General features: G+C 38.4%; 2 protein-coding genes across 4 annotated transcripts in view; one reads left to right on the forward strand and one right to left on the reverse strand.

Moving 5' to 3' along the window:
- Positions 1 to 25084, reverse strand: part of LOC146490170 (netrin receptor DCC-like) — a 29056-nt gene extending 3972 nt beyond the window's left edge. Inside the window, exons 1-3 of one of the 2 annotated variants that reach the window (XM_085106475.1) lie at positions 24955 to 25084; positions 15152 to 15403; positions 13235 to 13552 (exon numbers count right to left, since the gene is read on the reverse strand). In XM_085106475.1, the coding sequence (XP_084962601.1) occupies positions 13235 to 13552; positions 15152 to 15403; positions 24955 to 25033 (649 nt within the window). In that variant the 5' untranslated portion in view covers positions 25034 to 25084. Of the gene's footprint in view, positions 1 to 13234; positions 13553 to 15151; positions 15404 to 19588; positions 19664 to 24954 lie in introns of those variants that run through there. The other variant, XM_085106546.1, reaches the window with a different exon arrangement.
- LOC146490171 (uncharacterized) lies at positions 1424 to 5541 on the forward strand. Of its 2 annotated transcripts, none has more exons than XM_085103839.1 (2): positions 1424 to 1525; positions 4057 to 5541. In XM_085103839.1, the coding sequence occupies exon 2, from the start codon at positions 4071 to 4073 to the stop codon at positions 4923 to 4925; it is 855 nt and encodes a 284-aa protein (XP_084959965.1). In that variant the 5' UTR covers positions 1424 to 1525; positions 4057 to 4070; the 3' UTR covers positions 4926 to 5541. The 2 variants fall into 2 exon arrangements, with proteins under 2 accessions (XP_084959965.1, XP_084959889.1); XM_085103763.1 differs by lacking the exon at positions 1424 to 1525 and adding an exon at positions 3446 to 3478.
- Positions 25085 to 25302: the final 218 nt, after the last annotated feature.

Below are 25302 nucleotides of genomic sequence, written 5' to 3' on the forward strand. Positions count from 1 at the left end.
CAAGTGCTTGACAGCGCGCGAAAATACTGCGAGCTGATTGGTCAAAAATGATATCACACACGTGTGGATAAAAATGATATCGCCACTGGCGGGATAGCGTTTTTATCGATTTGCTACCACTCGGTATACCACTCAATTTTATATAATAAGTCACGTTTTGCACTTTTCTAGACCATGAATGTGCAGTTAAAGGGAACTGTTTTGGACATCATCAGAAGACAGGTTGTCCGTCAGAAAAAGCTAAAGAATTCTGAATTACGTTGAAAATACATGCCATAGTGATAAAATGAATTGAAACTTAGCACAGTTAGTTAGTCCCACTCGATAAATCAAACGAAATTCTGAACTCTAAAGGGACCTTGACGTTGTCAATTCTTTAGCGAACTTTCAAGTGGGCGTGGACTAGTAGAGCGTGACGTGACAGAAGCCAAATTTGTGAAAAAATGGGTTTTCATGGGTTTATTTAGATAAAGCATTTGTAAAAGACGCTCGTTGTTTCCTTTTATTGTTTCAATTCGAAACTGAGATACGGGCACTTACTTAATTCGTACTTTCTCCATACAAATTTCTCCGTTAAGTTTTACACTCAGCGATTCCTTGAGTCTGGAACCATAGTAAGATTTGGAAAAAAGAACTTTTAGAATGTCCATATCTAAAAAGAAAGTTTGTCAGATCAATAAGGATAACGTTATCAAATTGCATATGGAGTTTTAAGGGTATTGGAAATGGTACCACCCTCCAAATAAAAATATGCTAAATTGTCAGTCAAGCGAAGCCTGAACATTTATCACTCCAAGAAACTGAGGTGGCCTGACAATTCATCAAACGCCACAGTGGTATCGACTCAACATGTAGGAATTGAACTCATGACTATTTCGTAATCAAAAAAAAAAAAAAAAAAACTGGCACAGCACAAAAAGATTGAACTCGTGGCTGTCTCGTAATCACCACAAACGTGTGCAGATAAACGTTAGGAGATCGAAAATATTTCAACTAAATAAACATAACATCAGCTTAATTTAGACACTAATCAGCTTTCTTTACACAGTACCCAAACAATACCTTGTGGTTATGTTACTGTCTTGATCGAATGACGGAAGCTCAGATCAAAGGCTAGTTTCTCACCAACAGAAAAGAGTTTTGTTCCCTTTTCTAATGCCAACGATCTGTGAACCAATGCGTGGATTGCAATGAGATTTGGTATCCTCATTGGGTAATTGTTAATATTACCGTCATTATTTCTATTATATCTAAGCTGTTCAATTGCAAGAAAATCAGGTGACCCGACGGATCCAAAACACTTCTTTATGCCAATATTCAGAACTGTTCAATTCTTGGAAAATCGGCCGATTTGTCTATGCACCAAAATCAACAATGGGCATCAAGTCTCGACATGTAGAGATTTAATCTTGAGCACCTCGCGATCGATGACGAACGTGACCAGATAAATGGTCGGGAGGTCAAAAACATGCCTCATTCATTTCCCTGATAGTTAACTGCCAAAAAGTTAAAGGAGTGCTATTTGGTAAGTACAGGTTTTCAGCGATTCATCAGTATGGTGGTCTATGCTATTGAAAATGCTTTCCATTGAGGATGCATACGATATCAAATTGCGAACGAACACATTTCCACCATTTCTTGTCTTTGGGCTAGAAAAGATCCGTAACTAAACTGATTTAGAAGCGAACGCACTTTTAGTCAACAATCGCGTAAGACGTTATACCAAATGGTTATGTCAGACATTCGAAGAACGAGTTTACTAGCTGGGTGACCGAACAAACGAGGAATAGGAAGTACTGGCCCAATATTTCCAGCCGGAAACGTTTAAGAACGTTGTATTTTTGGGATCGCCTCTTTAGTAGGAAGCTTAGCTGTCGAAAATGAAAAGTTTAATTCCATTATATTTGCATCGCTTTGCGATCGCTTTTTCCGAATTTAAACTCGAGAAGAAAAGACATTCTCAGTTACGGTTCATCACCCGTAGGCTGTTCGTTTAACTTTAGCAGATTACTCCAAAATGTATGACATGATACCATAGTGAAGTGCAAAGCGTTATGATACAACTGAGTCATATCTTTCTGTTTCCTTGCTTGTAGTTTCATCCCTGAAAATGGCTGAAGTATCTCTTAACTGTCACGCAATATACGCTTTCAGTCAAAACGTGCGTGACCGTGGGGCTTAAATGACAATTCAGGTATAGCAAACGTCTTGTATCTCCACTGACAATAAATGAAATTGAATTTAAACGTTTCTGAGTTTCCGAATGTAAAAGTTTCTGACTTTGGCGCAACGATCCGCAACTCGTTACATTTGGTAGCGTCCATGCATTGGTCCCGTCCAGCTTCCAAGACGTTTCGAGCCATCCGGCCTAACGTGTATGCAGCTCCGACAGCTCAGCCAAACTCCAGTTCCTTCAATGAGTCCAAAAAATACAGGAGTATTTAAAAAGGCTTACATTATTAAAATAATAGCCGGTACAAACTCATAGCATGAGGTAAATGGGTACCAAAAGCTTTTCTTTTCCGGGTGCGCGCGCGTGGCCGCTTGTAAAGAGTCACATATTATGAAAGAGGGAGGGAAAAAAGGGCAAAAAGGTAAGGGAACAAAAAGATCTGGTATCCTCATTGAGTAATTGTTAATATTACCGTCATTATTTCTATTGTATCTAAGCTGTTCAATTTCAAGAAGATCAGGTGACCCGACGGATCCAAAACACTTCTTTATGCCAATATTCAGAACTGTTTAATTCTCGGAAAATCAGCCTATTTGTGTATGCACCAAAATCAGCAATGGCTATCAAGTCTCGACATGCAGAGATTTAATCTTGAATATCTCGAAATAAAAAAAAGCGCATCTGGCACAGCACGTTATATAGATTGAACTCATGCCTGTAACAACAAACGAGCACAGACAAACGTTTATGAGATCGAAAACATGCCACGTAACAAAAATAACATCAGTTTAATTCCAAGAAAACCACCTGACTTGAGATTGTATGCAAACAATTATTCGTGGTTCTGTTATTGTCTTGACCGAATGACGGAAGCTCACTGAGATCAAGGACAAATTCTCCACCAATAGACACGAATTTTCTCCCCTTTTTCTAATGCTATAACGATCTGTGCTCCATGGCATTGTTTATCAATTTCCAATAGGATTTCAGTACCCTCATTGAGCTATTTTTAATATTATCGTTGTTAATTCTATTATATCTAAGCGTGTTCAGTTCTAAGAAAATCAGGTGATCTGATGGATCCAAAACACTTCCGTATGTCAATATTCAGAACTGTCCAATTCTTGGAAAATCCGCGGATTTGTTTATGCATCAAAGGGTATCAAGTCTCGACATGTAGAGATTTAATCTTGAGCACCTCGTGATCGATGACGAACGTGACCAGATAAATGGTCAGGAAATCAAAACATGCCTCATTTATTTCCCTCACAGTTAACTGCCAAGAAGTTAAAGGAGTGCTATTTGGTAAGTACAGGTTTTCAGCGATTCATCAGTATGGTGGTCTATGCTATTGAAAATGCTTTCCATTGAGGATGCACACGATACCAAATTACCAACACATTTCCACCATTTCTTGTCTTTGGGATGGAAAAGATCCATAACTAAATTGATTTAGAAGCGAACGCACTTTTAGTCAACAAGGTTTATCGCGTAATACGTTATACCAAATGATTATCTCGGACATTCGAAGAAAGAGTTTACAAACTGGGTGACCGAACAAACGGGGAATAGGAAGGATTGGCCCAATATTTTCAGCTAATATGAGAAACGCTCAAGAACGTTGTATTTTTGGGGTCGCCTCTTTAGTAGGAAGCTTAGCTGTCGTAAATGAACAGTCACATTTCACTTTATTTGCATCGCTTCGCGATCACTTTTTCCGAATTTAAACTCAAGAAGAAAAAATATTCTCAGTTACGGTTCATCTCCCGTAGGCTGTTCGTTTAGCTTTAGCAAATTACCCCAAAATGTATGATACCAGAATGAAGTGCAAAGCGTTATAATGCATGCAACTAAGTCATATCTTTCTGTTTCCTTGCTTGTAGTTTCATCCCTGAAAATGGCAACAGATAATGAAAAAATATCACAAGCAGTGAAAGGGGCGTTAGAGCAAATTGAAAAGAATGCACCTGAAGAGAATTCGAAGCTGAGTGCAGATCCTAAACTGAAAGATGCTATCACTGAAGCCGCCAGAGCTTCAGCTACAGAGGAGATAACGCTCGCCCAGGAGTTCGCTTCTCACCCTGATCGAGACATCCGTAAACGGCTTGCCAAGTACCTGCCCGAGGATCGGATCAAGCTGATAGAAGAAGCGCTTAGCATCCCAACTTTTCGCATGGAAATAACCAAGAAGACAGATGGAAGATATTGGGTACAGTCAACTAGGGGAGGTAAAGAGTTCTTTCCTGGAAAAGTGCTTGCCACAGTTGCTGACATCAAATCGGCAAGCATCCTACAGGAAGCCAGTATTGTGGTTGAAGCTGTGTTCCTGGTCTTGCAAGCGGTGGGTATAAAGGTATCAGTGAGCGAAAGCACCATGAAAGCCACAGTTGAAGACACCGTAAACGCAATCGAACATTCTTCACAGTTGCAGCGAGCGATCCAGACGTTCATCTCCTCCTGGAAGTCGGCTGGAGGTAATGCAATGGCAAAAGCTAAAGCCATCTTCATCCTTATCAAGGACAGCTATGCAGCTGGAATCCTTTGGACGATCATCAAGAGTCTTTGCAGAGAGATGAAATGGTATGACTGGGCGTTGACTGCTGCCAAGGTGACCGCCATGATCATTGCGGCTCTTGCCACAGAGGGAGTAGCGCTGATAGCAAAGATAGCCTTGGTTGTTTTGGCGGCCGTTGACTTCGCAAGGAAGATTGCCAACCTGGTACAACTTGAGGAGATAAAGCAAACTCTGTAGGATAGAGTTAATGATGAAGACACTATCGTGTTATAAGGAGAGAAAGTTTTTTTGGCCACAAACAGTCTGATGAAATATTTGATTATATGATAAACGAGTTGAAATGCAAAACCATTGATTGCTTTTAAGTTAAGTGTAAATTAGCTTTTGAAAGTTGAAATGAAGTAGGTAGAACTGATTTACTGATTTAGACAAAATGCCTTATTATTTCTATAGAGCTATGAAGAACTGATGAACATTGTCAACTAAATTCCTACAAATCAACGCGATGCTTAAAATAAAATATATTTGGTGCCACCTTGCCTGACAGAGCCCGCCAGATACATAGCATAAAGAGATCCTCCTTTATGTACGAGCATTTCCCGAGGCACCTTTTAAAAGTACCAAATCAAGCCTAAATCAAATATGAAATTTACGATGAGAATTGACAATTTTAATAAATTCAAAATTTTAAAATTTGCAATGATCCATCACTGTTACTTGTCACGAATATACAGTTATATTTGGCTTGTTTTGTTTCTTTTTCTTTTCTTAGTCATTTTGTTTTGTATACGTGACCCACAAGGAAAGAAAAAAGATTAAGACCAGGCTCATCAGAATAAATATAATGACTGAAGAGTTGTTGTGCTATGAGTAACTGTATCCATGGCTGAAAAAAAAAAGGATGAGCCTGAACGTGAATTAGCTTTACATCACGCATTTAAAGATGTAATTGACAATTCAACAGTCGATTGATTGTTTTCAATGTTTCACACATTTGCCCTGAGGCTCTGCCTTGTTCAGCCAGGCTCAGTAGCTGCCGTATTTAGACAGTGAACTTATAAGGAAGTGACTGGTGATCATAAATATTCAGTGTGCTGCTTTTGAGCCATTACACGTCATGTTTGCACTCTTTAACATTTCGGTAACATTTTTGTCTGACTTTTAAGCTTTAAACTGCACCAACGATCTGAAGTCCCAAAGATAATGATTAAAAACTGATCGAACTATAGCGCTCAGCATTTGTTTCGGCTTGCCTTCTCAATGTGCTCGAAGACTTACCAGCGAATGATAAGTGAGAATGTGAGAAATATACGTTCGAATGGACACAATTAACCCTTTAAACCCCAGTAGTGACCAAAGTCCAATTACTCCTTACAACGTCGCTGCTTGAATAAACATTTAAGTCAGAAGAATAAAGAGGATAATCAACGGAGATGAAATCCCTTGAGTTTTAGACAAAATCTCCCAACTAGTAGCGTAAGAAATATATGGAAGACAGTGAGGAGAATGTATATGTTGATACTGGGGCTGAAAGGGACAAGTAAAGATTGTTGACATACGCGTTTTAAATAGTCACCGTTTTGTAGTGAAGTGAGCCTCTTATTGAACACGTCAATTGGAGCATTAGACAAGGATGCAAACGTATGGTGACCTTTTCACCGGAGAATTTATAGACACAAATGTATTGATAGATTAAAGGGGAAGTATCACGCAAATTTGCTGTCATTTCAAAGCCCATAAGCGTTTGTCTGTCAGCAGAAACAAAGAAATAATTGTCAAGTTTGTTATAACTTATCATGCCAGTGAAATAAAACTGTCGATTACTGCTACTGGCCAGAGACAGAGTAGGCTGGTATGGATTGAAACTTGAAAAATGTTAGGCTGATGTTTTTCAAGTTCTCATATTTTTGTTTCCAAAATACGCTAGAACAGATCACGAGTTGTTATTTTCAAGAATTGAGTTGATTTATTTCCTCTCATAATTCTACAATTATTTGGCAGCTGATTGAAGGTCTTATTTCATCATTTTTTTTTTTTTAAAGTACCAAAAAAAAAAAAAAAAAACGCGGTACTTCTCCTTTCAAAAGGATTAGAGAACTCACTAATTATAAAGAATTTTAGCAGGAATGGTTTGCACGCGACTTACTGTTTTCAAAAGAGTCGGACAAAGTTATGTTTTGGTGGACGCCAATCAAAGGAAAGCCGTTGAAATTATTTTGAATTATGACAAGATTCAGAGGTAACCCGGCAAGAAACTAAGGATTTTTACCTCTCTAAGAGAAGGCAAACTTTATTTAAATCGAGCTCCGAGCTAGATCAAGGAAAATAAAAGGTATTTTTGAATTTAAAATTTAAATTTTCACTGCACGTGATAATTTGCTCACTTGCACGCATCGCTGATTTTGCAAAATTACTTCGGGTAGCCATTTAAAATGTTTAAAAAATGCGGCTTCATCTAAACAATGCCCATTCTTTTAGATAAACTGGCTTGGAAGTCGACTTTCATAAAGTTTACCGACTGTCAGCGAATAAAACTTCTAATTTCTTGGTTCTGTTGCCTTGAAATGTTCTCAGAATTCAAAATAATGCTAAAACAAAATATGTCATGAAGATCCGAGACTGTACGAATTCTTAATACTAGAAGAAGGTCAAACGTTTTACTGAAATTCTATGAAATTGAGGAAACTGTTTGTGTGCATACAAGAAAGAGGCCGGCCAAGGAATAATTATTCAAGTATTAAAGGGTTAAATTGTAATTGTAATCACTAATGTCGGGTACCCGAGAAAAATTGTGGAAAAGTGGTGTGTAGGAGAGACTGAACCGTAGTGCCTTACTCGCCGAAGACCCCGGTAGCCACCGTTTGTATTTATAATCATTATTGTCAAAATCGCCCTACATTTCGCGTTGATTTTCGAAAAAACTAGACGCCCCAACTTTCTGCTCACTGGTATGTAAGTTCATAACAATTCAAAAAGAAAGTTGAAAATACGTAAATTCTGTTACTCTCTGGTACTCTGTTTTTCAAAATTCATTGGCTTCGTGCCGAAACTGTTTAAATCCCAATAGAGGATTTGGGTTTGTTAACGCGAGATCACTTTTTTTTTTATTATATATGCATTGATTAGTTACGAGCTTTTGTGAACGACGAAACACGCACAGAAAGAGAGACGAAAGTTCTAAAGTAAATATTAAGAAAAACCCCTGCTTGCTTCTGAAAACGAAACGCGTTCAATTTTCGCTTCGAGGAAAGCTACTCGATACCAGCGAACGGTGCAGGTTTTTCAAAATTCGATCACAAATTTACCCACACATCTCCCCTTGTAAATCCAAAGCATCTTAACCTCGTATAAAGATTGCCAATGTGAAATCCTTCTGAACTGTAACCGTTTTCTACTTCAATACCGATCGATACCCCTCGCTCTCGTCTCGTTCCTGTGCTCCTGGGCGTGGTTGTTCATCATCATCATCATCATCATCATCATCATCATCATCATCATCATCTTTATTTATTTATACACGGAATCCCTTTCATAAGAATGCTCTTCCAGAGAGCCGTGTAAAAGATACAATAAATCGTACAATATGGAAAATAGGAGTGTTAAGTCACCCCCAAGTATATATGAATAAATTACAAATATAATACAATATGGAAAACATATAAAAAAAGCATACAATTAACGGGAGATAATTAGAACTATAATGTATAAATAGGAGACTAAGGTCTTAATTATATACGAATAAATTACAAATGTGATAAAAATGATTTCAGGCTTGTCTGACCTTTGACCATACCAGGCAGACTATTCCAGAGAACCGCCCCTCTACAGTGAAAGCTGTTTTTTCCAGCTTCAGTACATGGTCTTGGTACAAATAAATTGTATGTAGGGTTTCTTAAGTTGTAAGAATACATAGAGTTTGTGCATGTAAAAATTTGAGCTAAATGATAGGGCATAGCTCCATTAATCAGTTTATACACTATTGCAGCTAATTGCCTTATCCTTCGTGTCTCAACATTATCCCATCCAAGTTCATCTAGTATCTCAACCGACCCTCTATCATAATTTGACAAGGTTAATACTCGAAATATGGCTGTACCAGGGAGCTGTACATTGTGATTGTTTCACGAGGTATAAGATGTCTAACACGTCTCAGAGCTCGAATCCCTCCAGAGGCTTTCTTAGCAATGTTATTTACATGATCTCTCCATGTTAAAGATTGATCTATTTCGACACCAAGGTGATTATATGGGTTATCCCTTGTAAGGTAATGGTGATTTACGTGTATACTGAATTGATGCTCGAGCTGTTTTATCCTATACTGACTAGCTACAATCATGTATTTGGTCTTTATCACATTTATGCTAGGTTTATTAGTTATTAGCCAAGAATGAATTTCATGTAAATCATGGTTCATCAGTTGTTCCAGGGTATATTCATCAGAATGTGCAACAGTTAAGCTGATATCATCTGCATACATCCTCACTTTAGAATAGAGATCACAGGATGGAAGATCATTAATGTAAATAATAAAAAGTAGCGGACCAAGAATAGATCCCTGTGGTATTCCGCATTTCATTGTGCTGCTATCTGACAATACACCACCAACTAACGTTTTCTGAGTTCTTTCAGTGAGGTATGAAGCAGACCAGTTTAGGCTGGTCTGGCACACACCATAAAGCTTCAATTTCTGCAGAAGGATTTCGTGATCCATGGTCTCAAAAGCCTTTTTAAAATCGAGGAAAATGACACCATTTAATAGGCCCTTATCCATATTTAGAAACTTGTCATTAGTGGCACCCAATAAAGCAGTCGTAGTGGAGTGTACCGGTCTAAAGCCTGATTGGGAGTCTGAGAGTATGCCGTGTTTTGTCAGATAACTGTACAGTTAGTTAAAAATAATCCTTTCTATCAGTTTGGTGACAGCTGGCAATACAGAAATAGGTGTATAGTTATCAGAAATGCATTTCGTGCCATCTTTGTATATCGGTGTTACTTTAGCTATTTTCCATTCTCTTGAAAAAAATTCTAATAGAAAGATTAAATAAATTAGCAAGGGATGGAGCTATTATGGAATCAGCCTCCTTTAACAGCCTTGTAGAAATGCCATTTAGACCAGAGGCTTTGTTTGTCGGCAGAGCTCTTATCAAACTAAGAACCTCCGAAATGGACGTTTCTCTAATACTAAAGGAGTACTGTGTTGGGGAGATATAATCAGATGGTTGTTTTGAAGAGAGTGGCAGCTGAGAACCTAGTTTTGGTCCAATTTCGGTGAAATGGGAATTTAAAGCATTCGCTGTTTCGTTTGGGATGGTATAATTTGTGTTGTTATATGTTATATTATTTATAGATGTTGTACTTAGGTTATTACCCAATAAAGTGTTAATCCTTTTCCACGTCTTTTTTTATGTTCTTGGAGTTTTCACGAAAGTACATGCCGAAATATTCTTCTTTGGCAGATTTAACACCAAAGTTGACTCTATTTCTAACATTTTTGTAATCCACCCAGCTTTCTTCTGTATTGAGCCTATTAGCTATCTTTTTTAGCTTGTCTCTTTCAAACATTAGCTCCTTTAATTCCGAAGTTAGCCAAGGAGCTTGTCTGGCACGTACCCTTTTGCGCCTGATAGGAGCATGAAGATTACAAATGGACAGAAAAGTTTCTTTCCATATCTTCCAGGATAAATTTGGATCACTATAAGTGTCAATACTTTCCCATGAGATCGACATAAGATCCTCTCTAAACTTACTTCGGTCGAAATCTCTATACTGTCTTGATTCGATAACTCTAGGCCCAGCTTTAATGGGTGGTATTTTTCGTATGGCATAAATTAAATTATGGTCACTAATACCAATCTCTGAGACTCCATAATGGGAGAAATTGGCGGCATCATTTGTCAAGAAAGGATCTATAATAGTAGATGAATCCTTTGTAATTCTGGTCGGCTGATCTATTAATTGTTGATATTGAAACACATTACATATTTCAACTGTAATCGTGATGTGTGGTGCTCACAGGGGGTAGCATTTACATTACAATTCAGGTCACCAAGGATATTAATCTCAATCCCCTGTGACTCCAGTTTTTCAAGGAGGCTTTCAAAGGTATCCATTAGATTTATACCACTTGAAGGAGGTCTATACCATGTTGCAACCAAGAATGGCTTGGATCTCGGTTTTTTAACTTTGATACATAGCCATTCTAGTTCAAGGCTGCTAAGAGTTAGTGTCTCATCACGATCGCAGTCTATAGTATTTCTGATGTATAATGCTACTCCACCCCCGTATCTATTGCGATCATTTCTTTCGATAACATACCCAGGTATACCGATTTCTTTGGAACTTATACTGCTGTCAAGTCGTGATTCATTGATAGCAAGAATATCAACTGGTTGGTTGTGCATGTAGGTTCTAAGCTGGTCAATATATTTTGGTAGACTAGCTATATTAATTGCAGCAATTTTAAAGCCTTTAGCCTTAGGAAGAGCAAATGATGGATTTAAGTTGATTTCTGGTCTATCACCGGGTTTGGAAAAATCCGAGCTCTGATGCGGTTGCGACTCGAAAGCCGTTCAACGCTAATCCCCGATTAAAAGTTAATCGAAGTTTTTACTTCGCTCGATAAAAGTGTTTTTAAAAGCTGACATTAAGCCAATGGTAGAGAAAAGTCTAATTCAAAACTGATGGGCAAGAGTCTTTTGGAAAAATACTTGTTGATAAGTAATTAAACTCAAATCAAACTTCACGTTAACCAAGGATTAGCTTAACCGGGCTTTTAACAACTGAACTGTGGTGAGGTTTGTTTAAATTACAGTTAGCAAACGCTAACCGAGGGTGCAAAGATACGGGCAACCAATTTTCTTCGGAGAGCTCAGCTTTCCCTATTTGTTAACCTTACTTTAACCTTGCGAGCCCACAGTACTTTGGTGTGCGGTAAATGCAAGTAAAATATGGTGGAAACCTGACAGGATTTGGAAGCAGACAACTGTACAACTTTGTTTTAGAAGAACTTCATTTTGGCACAACCTTTATTGCACAAAGCAAAGATGTTTAAGAATTAACAAGGTAAGATGTGCCCTGTTCTATAAATCAGAATTCCTCTGGACCCTGTGAATTTTGCTGTTACAGCTGTTAGGAAAGCTGTTTTTAATAGGAAATTTAAGAACCAGGCAATGTTTCAATGCAAATTCACAACCAAGCATGTATAACCATAAGCAGCGGGAAACATGGAATTCGCTCAAAAGGCTGACTGGTTTATAAAAAAATTATCTTCTAACCGTTTGACTGTTGTTCATTACTCTAAAGAAGAAAGGCTGCGCCTTTCGAAACATTTGAGAAATATATTTCCCTGACCGTCAAATCACTCTTGCTCTTTTTAAGATTATTTTTGGTACAATTTGTTGCTGATTAGATCCTTTACTACAGGTTCCGGTACTTTTGTTTTGTCGCGGTGCTCCTCCAAACACAGTAACTAGTTTTTGCAGAATGACAACCATGACAATCAGAAATTATAACAGCGCGCGTGCTACCCTATCTTATACCTGTTGGCGTCATCATGGTACATTTCTCAACATACGCACGGCCGTGCGTCCAAAAGATGACGTGTGCAAATCAGACAAACTCCGGTTTCCGTCTGGTGCGTAGTTTTTACAGAGTTTCCCCAGAAATGGATGAAAATAGTGAAGAACTAACCGATCTTTTTTTCTTGGAATTGAGTCTTCTCCAACTGTACCGTACACAACGTAAACATCGCGATGAATCGAAATCTAGTTCAAGCCTTTAGCTTTGATTTGAACTTTTGAGTACTTAAACATTCTACGGGCTTGGAAACTCGTTTGTCTACATTTTCATTGACTTTAAACTAATCCAAAAAAGCAAATTTTCATTGACAAAGCATGACAATTTCAGATGAAACACTCTCTCCGCTTTCAGACCATACCATTGTGGCGTGTTTGTAACCAACCAATAAGGATCTTTGTTTTCCTGTCAGCACCTCGAGAGAATTTTTCCGTGTACTACTTTGTTGTTATTTTGCTGTAAAAGAATTGGTTCATGCTTTTAGGTGTGCGTATATCGAGTTTTGGATGCACTTGGGAAGTTTGGAGAGCACTCAAGAAGCTAGAGTTGCTCTCGGCTACGCATCTGGAAATTCTTACACTACTCTCATGCTCTCTAAGCTTCCAGCTTGAACAAATTCTTAAATTTATCCTCGCTTTACGACCGGGTAATAATACAGTCTTATAGGTGGAACCCTTGCTGGCATTTGCTGAGTATACCCGGTGATGCTACGTCATCATTATCAATATATTCCGTACGGGCATTAACTTGATGCTACAATTTCATTACCCATTTGATCCGTGCGCGCGCTGTTAGACAAAGTCGAGATCTTATCCGGTAAACGAACTGTATATTTCAACTGTAAGTACTATGTTATTACTTTTACGCGCGGGCTACAAGGATGCCTCCTCTGGTTTTGGCCTCTGCGCGAAATCCATACGTGGGCAATTACTTCCGGTTCTTCAAGCAAGAAAAAAACCCCGATCACTTACATGCATATATCACCTGAATCCAGGAGGACTGTTTATTCGACCAGCCAGAAATGTTATTTTCTGCAACGCAGGAATAATATCCTTCATATTCTTCTCGGCCTGGTGGAATGTGAAGAACATGATGTAAAGTATCCTGATCAACTCCTGACAACCTCTGTGTGAAGTAAAAACCTTCAGATCCATTGATGATTGGTCGGTCATTCTTGTACCAAGCTACACGAGGAAGAGGCCAGCCCCTGAAAACGCATTTCAAATTTCTTGTTTCGTTCATGTAAATGTGCCTTGGCGAGGTCGTGCTAAATATTAACTGTAGCTCTCCTAGAAAAAAAAAAGCAGACTTTAAGTTACAATTATGAACGCATGTACCTTAGTCTTACTAATTTTCGCAAATTTCGCGCTTTCAAAAAAATCGCGAAATTTTTAAATACCGTATGATATCAACAAAGCAGTAAGAATTTTAAATGTTCTGAGTTAACCGGGCCTTGTGGTGGATTGTTCTTCAGGAACAGCCTCTTATGTTCTGAATTAAAACTGTAACTATCTGCGCGTGAAATTTAAAACATCTTTCCGGTATTGTTTTCGACTATAACTCTTCCTCCGATTCACTGTTTTCTTCGGTTGGTAATTCGGCCAAAACCTTTTTAGTACAGTCATCTAAGTTTCCATTTGCAGGCTCCTTGTAGCTAGATTGAAACAGACATTTGTATCTTTTCAGTATTTTCTTATTCTTTGTGACACGTGCCCTCAGCTCAGGGTTTTTAAAATAATATAAAAACACCGACAAAATCGTGAAATTCAGTACACTTTTACCCGAATTATTCTTGTCATCGCGAAAATTAATACTCGCGAAATTAAGTGCGTGAAAAATTAGTAAGACTGAATAAGGTATGAAAGAGCCATGCTTTGCAACTCGTTTTCATATATCTATTTAGTTTGTACATACGGGAGAAAGGACAAAGACTTCAAACCATCAACAGTGTTCTAAAAAATCAGTTTATTGGGGATATAACCTTTCAAGCCCTGCAGTCTGCACGTCCAGATTACAAGTAACGATGAAATCCATCACCATATTATTGTGAATAACATCTTGAGCGGGGTCGTAAAGCTCAGCATTTGTTGTGCAATAATTTTCAGGGCACTTTACTCCTCACCTTTTAATATTTTTACGAATATTGTCTATCTTCCCTGTTAATGGAAGTCATTAGCGTCATGTGCAATCGAATGTAAGTGTAAGCCCCAAGCCAAGAGCCCTGTTGCGTGCAAAAATCAACACAAGCACAACTACAAGTACAGAATACCCACTAGTGGATATTTGCTCCATTGTTAAATTTCAAAAGCCTGATTTTTGCTAGAGACGCAAGTGCAATGATAACCAGCAAGCGTAAACTATTGTGATCCTTGCATTGGGGTGCGTGTGCGTTTAAAATAGTTTGTTTGAGCTCTATTCCTTGATCAAGCTTTTGCAGAACTAATGGCATCCTGGAACGAGGCTGCCCAGATAGCTAAAAGTGTCTGGTGGAAAGCCGGAAATCAGATTTAATCAGTCATTGACTGACAGCAAGATTAGTTTGACTTTCTTCTAGGCGTAAAAATATTATTTTTTACCCGTCACCGTCGTTGAATACTTTCATCCTGCTTTCATCTTTCATCTTACAATCACAGTTTGAGGGGAGTTCTTAAAAAAAAATTTAAAAAAAGATTCTAATTCCACCTTGAGATGGTTTTCACGTGCTCAAACTCATCTTCGAATTGTAATTGGATAGTGATATCACGCAGCCTCGTCACTAGTCCTCCTTTGCAAATCTCGGTTCGCAACATAAGCGTAAGTTTGTTGTGGCCTAGAATAAATTCCATTAAGTTCTCACGCGTTTGAGTATCGCACCGTAGATATCTAGGTGAATGAAAAGCGTAACTTACTTGTGAAGTGTATACGGGTGCATCGACATGTTGAATTCCTGATATGCTGTAAAACCAGGCCAGCATTGGCCTTTACACTTTCCTTCACTTGTTGCCATGTCATGCCAAGTGTAGTTTTGCCATTTTCGATCGAGCAGTTTACATTCACGTTGGAGTCTGGGGCAACTGTCATCTGATTGGAGTAACGACAGTCACATGACGGGGAACAGGAAGCCCTTATTTCACATTCCAAGCCGCTCGTGGATGAGGCACCTGTGACACAGAAAAAGAAAAAGATATTTAAACATATCAAAGTGAATGTAAAGACCACCTTTGTGTTTAATGTTTCACTGGACACAGTTAAAACTTGAGGCATGAAATGGCAATGACGTTTCACTTTTGAGTTTTTGGATAAAATCGTAAAGTGTGATCAGTCAAGTGAAAGCTAGACTGAAAAGTTCTTTCCTGTGGTGCTGTTTTACTCTACAAGGTGTTTCTAACTTTTGAGTCTGTGGATAACATATTAAAGTGTGACCATTCAAATGAAAGCTACTGAGCAGTACTTTCCTAAAATTTGTCCATTCACTTGACTGGTCTGGTGTCAAAACTTCAACTAAACATTAACTGATTATCAAGGATTTACTTTGGTGAAGTTAGTTTTTTTTTCTACTTTGTTAATTGAAATTCCCTACATGAACTAGCGCGTTCTTAGTTTAACCACTGAAGGTACTTTTGTTTGATGTTAACTATTTGTCTACATCAGGGCGTTCTAATTTTTAACAGAATTGTGTCAGTCTAGAATACGAGCAGAGCCTTTAGTAAAACGAACGACTTGCCACGCGAGCGCGCGAGAAAATTGTTTCCCGCGCATGCTTCGCGCGCGCTTGCGTTTTCAGCTCTGAGGTGAAAACAATGGTTTATTCGTAGTCTAAATTAGACCTGCCGGGCAAAGGGAAACGAAAAATTCCATTGGCATATCCTGTAAAACTGTTCGTCTCATGCTTCAGGCAGTGTTCTTTAATAGTAGGATTTTGAAAAAGTAAAACGGAAATGTATCCCTACGCCACAATCTTTAAACGGGTATTGATACCTATTTTGGTGTCATTTATTGAAACAATCACATAATATGTGTTTGTCTGATCACCGATTTTGAATGGCTAAAGAGCATACTTGAATCCCCAGAATAGTTAAAACTGAATGCTTCAGTTGTGTCAACAATAACCCTTCAAATCCTAGCAGTATGCAGGATGTTTGTCCCATGAACCCAGTTTAATGGCCTTAGCTCTCACGAGTCTCCTGTAGCTCAGTGGTAGAGCATCCGAACTAGTAACCTGAATGTCTTAGGTTCGACTCCTGATAGGAGCACTCGGGTTTCTTTTTTCCGAGTATGCCTGCGTCACTTTCTAGAATAATCATCATTCTCATTCATTCACAAGGCTGGAAATACAACTGTTTCGTCAAAGGTTGTCCAAAAAAAAAGGCGTAAAAGTGTATGCGACAATGCCGAAAGGTAGTCTGGAAAATGCCCAATAAAGTTCAATAAAAGCTCAGAATCCATAATGCCTCGACCGTACAGCGAAGACGCGAGATGGCGGGCAATACGGATTTTAAGCTTTTATTGAAATTTAGTGGTATTTCCCATACTACCTTTCGGCAGTGTCGCGTACGCTTTTACGCTGTTTTCTGGACAACCTTTGTCGAAACAGCTGTATTTCCAACCTGGTGAATGAATGAGAATGATGATTATTCTATTCCTACTGAAAGCGATTTCACTCCCCGTCTCCTTCAATTCTTCTTTCATGGTAACAGTAATCTTAACAGATATACGAGATGTACCTTAAAACGCGCTTGGGCTAAATTTCACATACCTAATGTTTTTGTTTTCATTTAGTGGTTGCACAGGATGGGCAAGAAAGGCAGAACATTTAGGGCGAAAGTTGGTAAAATTTAACCTAATACTAAATTACGTACTTCATTTGAGTCATGTGTGAATCAGCAGTGAGTTTTTTACCTTTATTCGTGTGATCTGTGCGATGCAGATTATTGGTCGGGGGGTACACAGCCCGACGCTTTCAGTAACGCATTGCTGATCACAAAACTTCGGCAATTGGTTGTCACTTCTTAGAAACTCAGAATAGCAACAACAACCTTTTGAAAGAGAGCCAATTTAGAATTTTAAAAATTACCAGAGTAAATTTAATTGTTTAGTTTTTCAATTGCTTTTCATCAAGAATTTAAAAATCCAGACCGAATCCATACGTGCTAAACTTTTTGTGTAACTTTTTTACTTCTGTAATAATGTTGCAACTTTTTGATGATCTTGTTCTTTATAGTATTTACATATTTCAACAAAGGTTTACAAATTTTATGACTTAATAATGAGGTTAAGCTAGCGTCGCAACGACGTCTTTTTTTTTTTTTTAGCAAAGTACGCATAATTTGCTGAAAGAAGTACGTTTTACGAAAACATACCACACATGCGCACGCGGCTTGCATAGCAATAATTTCGGCTCTAGGTCATCTTGCCTACAGACGATCGTGTGTAAAAGTACACACGAGTGACCACGAGTGACCACGAATGACCACGAGTGACCACGAATGACCACGAGTGAGAATAACATGAAAATAGTAACTGACGTCATAATGACGTCATTTTTATCAAACAGCCACTATTTAACCGCAAATGATACTAAAGGCATTTCCAAGAGACAGGGGAGGGAGCGGATGCTAAGAAGGGAGGGGGGGGGGGGTCTAAATTGACCGCATTTCTTTACCATTTATTCCAACCCCCCCCCCCCCTCCCCTTTTGTTGACTTTGCCTCTTCCATGTCTTCGCGCTTTTTCGACTGTAAAATATTATTCCCGCCTTTTCTATACTTCCCCACCCCCCTCTATCCTGCTTTGCTAATGCGAAAAGATTTTTTCAGTAAAAGAATAATTGACTAGTTTCATACTTCTAGCATGAAAAGGCTGTTGTTGGTGAAACAGCGGTGGTGACGAAGAAATATCCTTCGAGTATAAATACAGGTATAATGAATCCGGTTAAAATTCCCACGCGGCCATTTAAGTGGACTAAATGTAAATTTGGTGCACGCCTCAACACATGCTAGAAGCATGAAACTAGTCTAATTATGAGAAAGTTCCTTTTGCGGTTTAATAGTGGCTATTTGATAAAAATGACGACATTATGACGTCAGTTACTATTTTCATGTTATTCTCACTCGTGGTCACTCGTGGTCATTCGTGGTCACTCGTGGTCACTCGTGTGTACTTTTAGACACGATCCCTACAGACAGGCGATTTCAATAGAATCCAGACGTACAACGATATACCCTGAAGCTTTGAATCGAGAACTCTTTTATTTACTCTGGCGTCATATTCCGGCCGGACGGCTGGGATCGAACCGCTGCCAACAGGTCTGTCGGGTTTTGAAATGTGCGTCCTATTGTTCCTTTCTTTTCTTTAATTATTATTTTTAGAACTATAAAACACATGGTAATTTAGTTATGAATCCATTCCTTTGTTATTTTGTCGGGGAGTAAGAAAAATAGAGACTAAAAACGCTCATCAAAACATTCTGAAGGATGTGGCAAATTTCAAAAGCGTCCACGCCCATAAAAGCAATAGAATTAAGCTTTCTTTTGTGTAACACGCGATAGTATGTGTTATTTTTTAGCCTGCTTTTAACAAATACAAAGTTGCTTTAACTAAACATGAATGAAATTGTTTGATAGTCTTTTAAAACAAATTTTGGAAAATCTCTTAAATGAAAAGAATTTGCTTTATCTGTCATGGTATGAAAACTTCTATCGGAGCTATTCGTGTTCCTCTCAACGGAAACGTCGCAGTTTTTATTACTGATAATAACCATCATTCCAAAATGGCTTAATTTTTCTATTCTTTTGTTCGCATTCCAATTAGCCCTTTTTGCCTCGTTCAAGGTGAAATTTTCATTTAATTTGAAGGACGGATTTAAATATCAAAAAATATTAAAATGGTGGCCATTTTGGAATAAGGTCTGTTCTTTTTCCTTCAGGTTAAAGGAAACAATGTGGGCATGTTTCCCTGAAAGGCTAGTAGCCCCCGAGGTTTTTCTTGTTTACGTCAAAATGCCGTGGTTGAGATAACCTATGAATAAATAATTGTCTTCAAATTTCCAGGTCTCCCTAGCTTACGCCAGTTTTCCCACGCCTTCAAATCTTTCCAAAATCTTTCTGTACTGTTCTCTCCCGTTCCCCATCTCATCCTTCTCTTTTACAAACATTCTTACTGTGTGAGAATTTTACAAATTAATTGTCAGAGATTGAAGAAATCTTTACCACAAAGATATTAAGGAATTCTCAGAGGATTACTTGAAATATCGAAGAGATATTTTAGGAAAACGCTAAAACGCACCAAGAATAAAAAAAAAAACATCCAATCAACTGTGCTCCCTGTTAAGGTTTGATAATAACTTACCACCGCTGCTTTGTACTTGCACACAGAAATTTAGGAAAAGGATGATGGTCGCAGCAATGAAAACTCTCTCCATCATGCCTGATAGTCACTTTTCCATGACCAAGCTTTAATGCACTGTGCTTAGACACGTGGGAAGTTGATCCGGAAGAATATTTACTTGTGGGCATCAACTGACGCTCACGTGTTATTGTTTAGTCTCCCTCGCAGCCGTTTTTAGTGTCGTCATTTTAGCCTTAATTTTTTTAATTTTTTTTTTTTCGCAGGAGTTGTTGTAATATGTTTCTAGACTCCATTGTGTTAGGATTAAAAACTGGTTTACACAAAACTGGAAAGGTTTTTACGCAAATGTACGAAAAATAACGATGGAATGTGGAGAGGCTGTAAAAGGCTTGGATAAATTCTGGAAGCAGAATTTCGAACATAATTCGTCACCCGCGGCTTTGAGTATTCTGCCGGCAAAATACCACATATTTTAGCAAACCCTGAGCAGAATACGGAAAGTGAGACGAGAGATGCATAATAAATAAGTTAAAAATAGCTTTATAATGTCCATCTCGTAGCATGTGCCCGTGTGTCACTCCGACCCAAGGGGTATTAGCCATGTTGGCGAACACAGCAGATACAGCAAAGGTGGCTACAACTTTGCTAGGCTTAGTAATGTTGTACCGAGAACTGAATATCGTTTCGAGCCATCGCCCAGAATGCAACGACATATCCGGGACCTTGACTACGCCGCCGGCGGTGAATTGAAAAGGTAATCAGCGAAGGGGGCGTCAAACAAAAGAGAAAATGATCTGAAAATGTCTAATATGGTTTGCGTTTTTCGAGTTTTCGTCCAAACTACTCAACATTTCATAGTTTAATAATAATAATAATAATAATAATAATAATAATAATAATAATAATAATAATAATAATACTAATAATAATGCTATAAGCATTGAGCAGGGAGAACTGATACCAATTTACGAGAAGTAATTTATCCAATTTAAGCGTATTTTTATATCTCTAGAACACTGGCAAAATACTTATAACGATGAACAAAAGTAGACAAAGAACACAAAAACACAAAAAAGTTGATAACTAAAGGCAAATTGGCCACTGTAAAGAGATTCGAGCGCTGACCTTTCGAGCGTTAACCCTTCGTCAGAGCGAATCGATTAATTGTGGTTTGTATATGTGTTTATATAGTGAGCAGTCGAGCTTCTCGCTCTACTGGTGGGACTGATAACGTGGAAAACAAGAATGCCTGCGTCACTTTCTAGAATAATACATCATTCTCATTCATTCACCAGGCTGGAAATATACCATCACATTTCTTTCAAGAATAAATTAGTTGAATGAAAAGCGTTTGTTGATTCCGTGGGGATTAAGAATGCCAATTTGGAAAATAAATTTCTGCTCTAAAGTTTTGTGGGTTTCTGTGTTAGCATGATGAAGAGAACTGTCACAGACTGGCATGTGTTTGTAAGAGTGGTTAGGTAGACTAAAGGGTCGAGCGACTGGTTTACTTGTTGATGCATCCGTGCCATATCTTTCAACGTCTCGAAGATGTTCGCGAAATCGGTCGCCTAGTCCCCTTCCTGTTTCATCAATGTGTATTGTTGCAGTACCGAACAAAAACATTTTTAAAGTATTCATTGCCTCATCTGTTCCCAGATGGTTTTATGTCTTTGAAAAGGTATATCGTAATGTGTGAGCTAATAAAAGTTGATCTGTTCGGATCCTTTTCCTGAAAATTAAAGTTGAAGAAAGTTTTCGGGAATGAAACCTTATTTCACGAATTTATGCGCTGTTATTGGCTTCACAAAATATCAGCTGAGACCAGCTGACCTTTTTTCGAATTTTAGCGACATATATGCCCCTCCGATAACGAAAGGAATTAATTTCACGACCAGTGCGTTACGAAATTTTGAGCTGTCATTTTGCTGAAGTATAAAGCTTGAGAGTGTAAAATTTCTTAACCCCTAAATCCGAATATCAGAGGCGGGTAAGATCTTTTGGGGAGATATTTCCCGAAATGTGGAGCGTGGGATGCCCCTCTTTGGTGACAACGCATTTCAAGCTCGTTCTCTGGGTCCCTGAGAAAGAGGTTGAACGCATTTAATTTGTGATACACAACCCTGCACGTGTTATATTCCAGGCAATTCAGGCGTTGTAGACTTGACTTGGGTTTTGTGATAAGCCCTCTAACCCTCTTAAACCTCCTTTTCTAAGGTCTTCATCGTGCTTTATAAAATAACTCCCATAGTCATGACAATGATAGACTACATAATAAGAGATTTCCTGTCTTTTTAAGCTTTCTTAGCAGGGGGTTTCAATCCCCTTAAACACGCCCCTGAAAGAAGCTAATATCCTTGGACATTCTGTGGAAATCAAAATCTGATATAAAAGCCACACTTGAACGTTTCCTTTCCTTTTGAAGCTCTGTGCTCGCGTGCGACACAGCATGAACTTTGTAGCACTTCTATTTTTGATAGAATTCAGCATAATTTCTACTTTATTTTGCAACGGCCCGGCCATTTGTTCATGTTGCAAGATGTCGTACTTTATTTTGCGTTGTGACGCTGAATTCAAACACCATTGCAATGGAATTTTTTTTTTATGTTGGAGGTCAAGTTTGAAAGATTTTTTCTCGAGGAGCGGAAATAACTGAGACCGCTGCAAAAATTAGGTCTGATAACGGGTTAAGATAACCGAAGCTAATCGTGTATGAAAAACAATGACCCTTTGGAACACAGGAAGGAAATTCTCTTTGGGGATCTTGCGCCCTTGTCATCGGAAATATGGATCAGTAGTCTTCCCAGTTTAAAATTGGTAAACTTTGGGTGGTCAACAGAAATCCAATATTTCCTATTTGCGCAGTGGGAATAAATAAACAAACGAAAACTGAAATCATGCCAAACTGAATGCTTTGTCATTCTCTCAGAGAACTGAACATGACGTTGCAATTGCCTAAAGTAACTCCCAACTTGCGATTCAGAATTAAAGGAGGATCGAAACTTTGCTTTTTTGCAAATTCTGAAACACAGTCACTAGCTATGGACTGTTCTAAACAGAAAGAAAGAAATAAATAAAGAAAGAAAGAAAGAAAGAAAGAAAGAAAGAAAGAAAGAAAGAAAGAAAGAAAGAAAGAAAGAAAGAAAGAAAGAAAGAAAGAAAGAAAGAAAGAAAGAAAGAAAGACAAACCGGCAAAGGCTCAAGTAGTATACAACGAACAATTCTGCTGCACGCTATAAGAATTATGAACATTGCACTTTCACACTAGACATGTTACGTTACGTTACGCTGTTTTTCTATATTTGTCTTTCTACGCCCACCGATACCCCATAAAAGATGAAAGGAGTTTGGCATTAGGCCTCTCCGTAAAACCTAAGACCAAACAAGTAACCAATTATAGACAATTGTCGATAAAGAAAGAAAGAAAGAAAGTTGTAACAGTAATAATGCAGTGCAAAGCGATGGCAAAAAAGCAGTTGTTAGCCATCTTTTGGACGTTGCATATCTCTTTTAGAGTTTTTAGACCTTTTTAATGTTAAAAAGGGGAAAACACTTGAAAACATTTAATAAACGCAACATCTTGCAGCAAGAACAAATGGTCGGGCCCGGCAATACAATCAAAGGCTCCTGTGAGCCAACTCGTGAATACAGAACTAAGAGAGACTGAGAGAGGTATATTTTACAGCATTAACCTTATTGAAAACAACATGGTGTTCTCTATTCCATTAGTCAAAAATTCATGTGGAGCCAGCAATTCGGTTTCATCGTTCGAAAACTTGTCTAGTTCATGGAAGTGAGACTCTGGAAATCCCAAATATCCTCTTTTTCGGCGGTCGAGTGTTCTTTAGGCTATTTCTTTTAATCAAGTTGAACCCCAAAACCGTGCATCGTAATTCAAGAAGGAGGAAAACTTAAGCAAGCCGTAAGAGTACGCTACATTTGCTGAAAGTTTACGGCCCAACGAGTGCTGATAGAACAAGCGAGTGACATTTCCACACATTGCGATAACCCGTTCATTGCGCATGCGTAACGGTGAAGCTTATTTCACGGCCCAGACAATGATTCAGAACCTACTGTGAGATCAAAATAACACACCAGACGGTAAGGATATTGAGAGGGCTTATTATCAAGAAAATTCTCCAAAACATTTGAATCATTGTGTTAACCGGTTACAAATTCACAGCATTAATTTCCAAATTCACGTATGTTTAAACATTGCGTAAAGATACGTAAATTTAGGAGGTCTAACGAGTCTCTAAAATCTTTACGCACCATCGCAGACCACAATGCATTATAAAGCCGGACTTTACGTAAATGTAAAGATCCTCGTTAAGATCGCGATCATTACGGTTGCGTAAATTTGTGATTTCATGCTGTGTGCTATGTACAAGAAGCTGAATTAATCAAAATATCGAGATGAACGGCAGCAAACATGTGGGTCAGAGAGTTGTGTAGACTTCCCTAGCCTGTAAGCAAGCTCTCCAATCTGGGATGTGAAGGCGTGCAAGATACAATGTGTCACTCATCATTGCAGAACGTAGAAAACTGAGAGTCTGGCCTTTTAGCCTTTCACTTTGTTATAAATTAGTTTGTCTGACCCTACCTTTGCTAGTGATATAACTATAATGCTTCTTGTATAAGAAAGACACATAACTTAGAACTGAGACATTTACAGTCATTTGTAAATTCTTAAGTATTTTTTTGGTTTGCGTTTTACAGTAAATGGAAACTATTTCCTGTTAGAAGGCTGTTAATGCGAAATCCTCATGTCAAACCGTCGTACCGGCAGATCATCATGGTGTTGCCGGCCTCATGAATTTATCAAGCAATAATCACCGTCCATTGCTGCTATTTGGCAGTTTAATCCTGATTGAAGATTAAAAGACAACAAACTAGGGAGCTTGACTAAAATTTCTCTGGGTCGGTATAAAAAGTATGGGAGCGATATCCATGTTAACTCGAGTTCTACAGATGTTCTTATCAAAGTTTCGTTCAGGAACTGTTTTCTTACTTTATAGATACTTTTAAATTGGCCACTGACGAGAAGTTGTTTTGATTTAAAACCAACCTCAGTGAAGTCCAATAAAAATCGGCGTTGGTTGAGAAGACCCTAAAATCCTATCTGCAAACGTTCATCAGTTTTGAACACCTTCATTTCTATGTTCGTATTCATTAATTTGCTCCATAGTCTCACTTGTCCTTCCTCTTCTCATTTTTTTTTTATTAGAAACATCATTGCTAACAGAGTAAGATAATTTTTAATTTATAGGTTTAGTGCCAAAAATTAAGCTGCTATTAAGGATCCTACAAGGTAACAAAAACATGCAATAAACTGCACCCCCTGATATGGTCTAGAAATTACTTACCATCACTGCCTTGTACTTGGACACAGAAGTGTAAGACCACAATGGCAGCAACAGTCGCGACAATGAAAGCTCTCTCCATTATGCCTGAAATTCCTGTTCAGTGATGAAGGGTGGGACTGTGTAATGTGACTTGCCGTGATGGAAGCCTATAATGATGCAAGTCCAAAGAAGCGGCAGTTTTTGGTTTCAATTTACACACGTAGTTCGTAGGCACGTGGTCAGATCAACGCGCGCTGTGTCATCGTGTAGGATGTTTGTGTCAAAGGATACTGGCCACAAGCTAGCCTTGTCTAGTTTCAATTGCCTGGCCCTCAGTTGTTAATCATTCTTGTTGTTGCTGTTGTTACA

Source organism: Pavona decussata, unplaced genomic scaffold (genome assembly GCF_977016875.1).
Source record: "Pavona decussata unplaced genomic scaffold, jaPavDecu1.1 SCAFFOLD_1, whole genome shotgun sequence".
In the NCBI taxonomy this organism is placed as follows: Eukaryota; Metazoa; Cnidaria; class Anthozoa; order Scleractinia; family Agariciidae; genus Pavona; species Pavona decussata.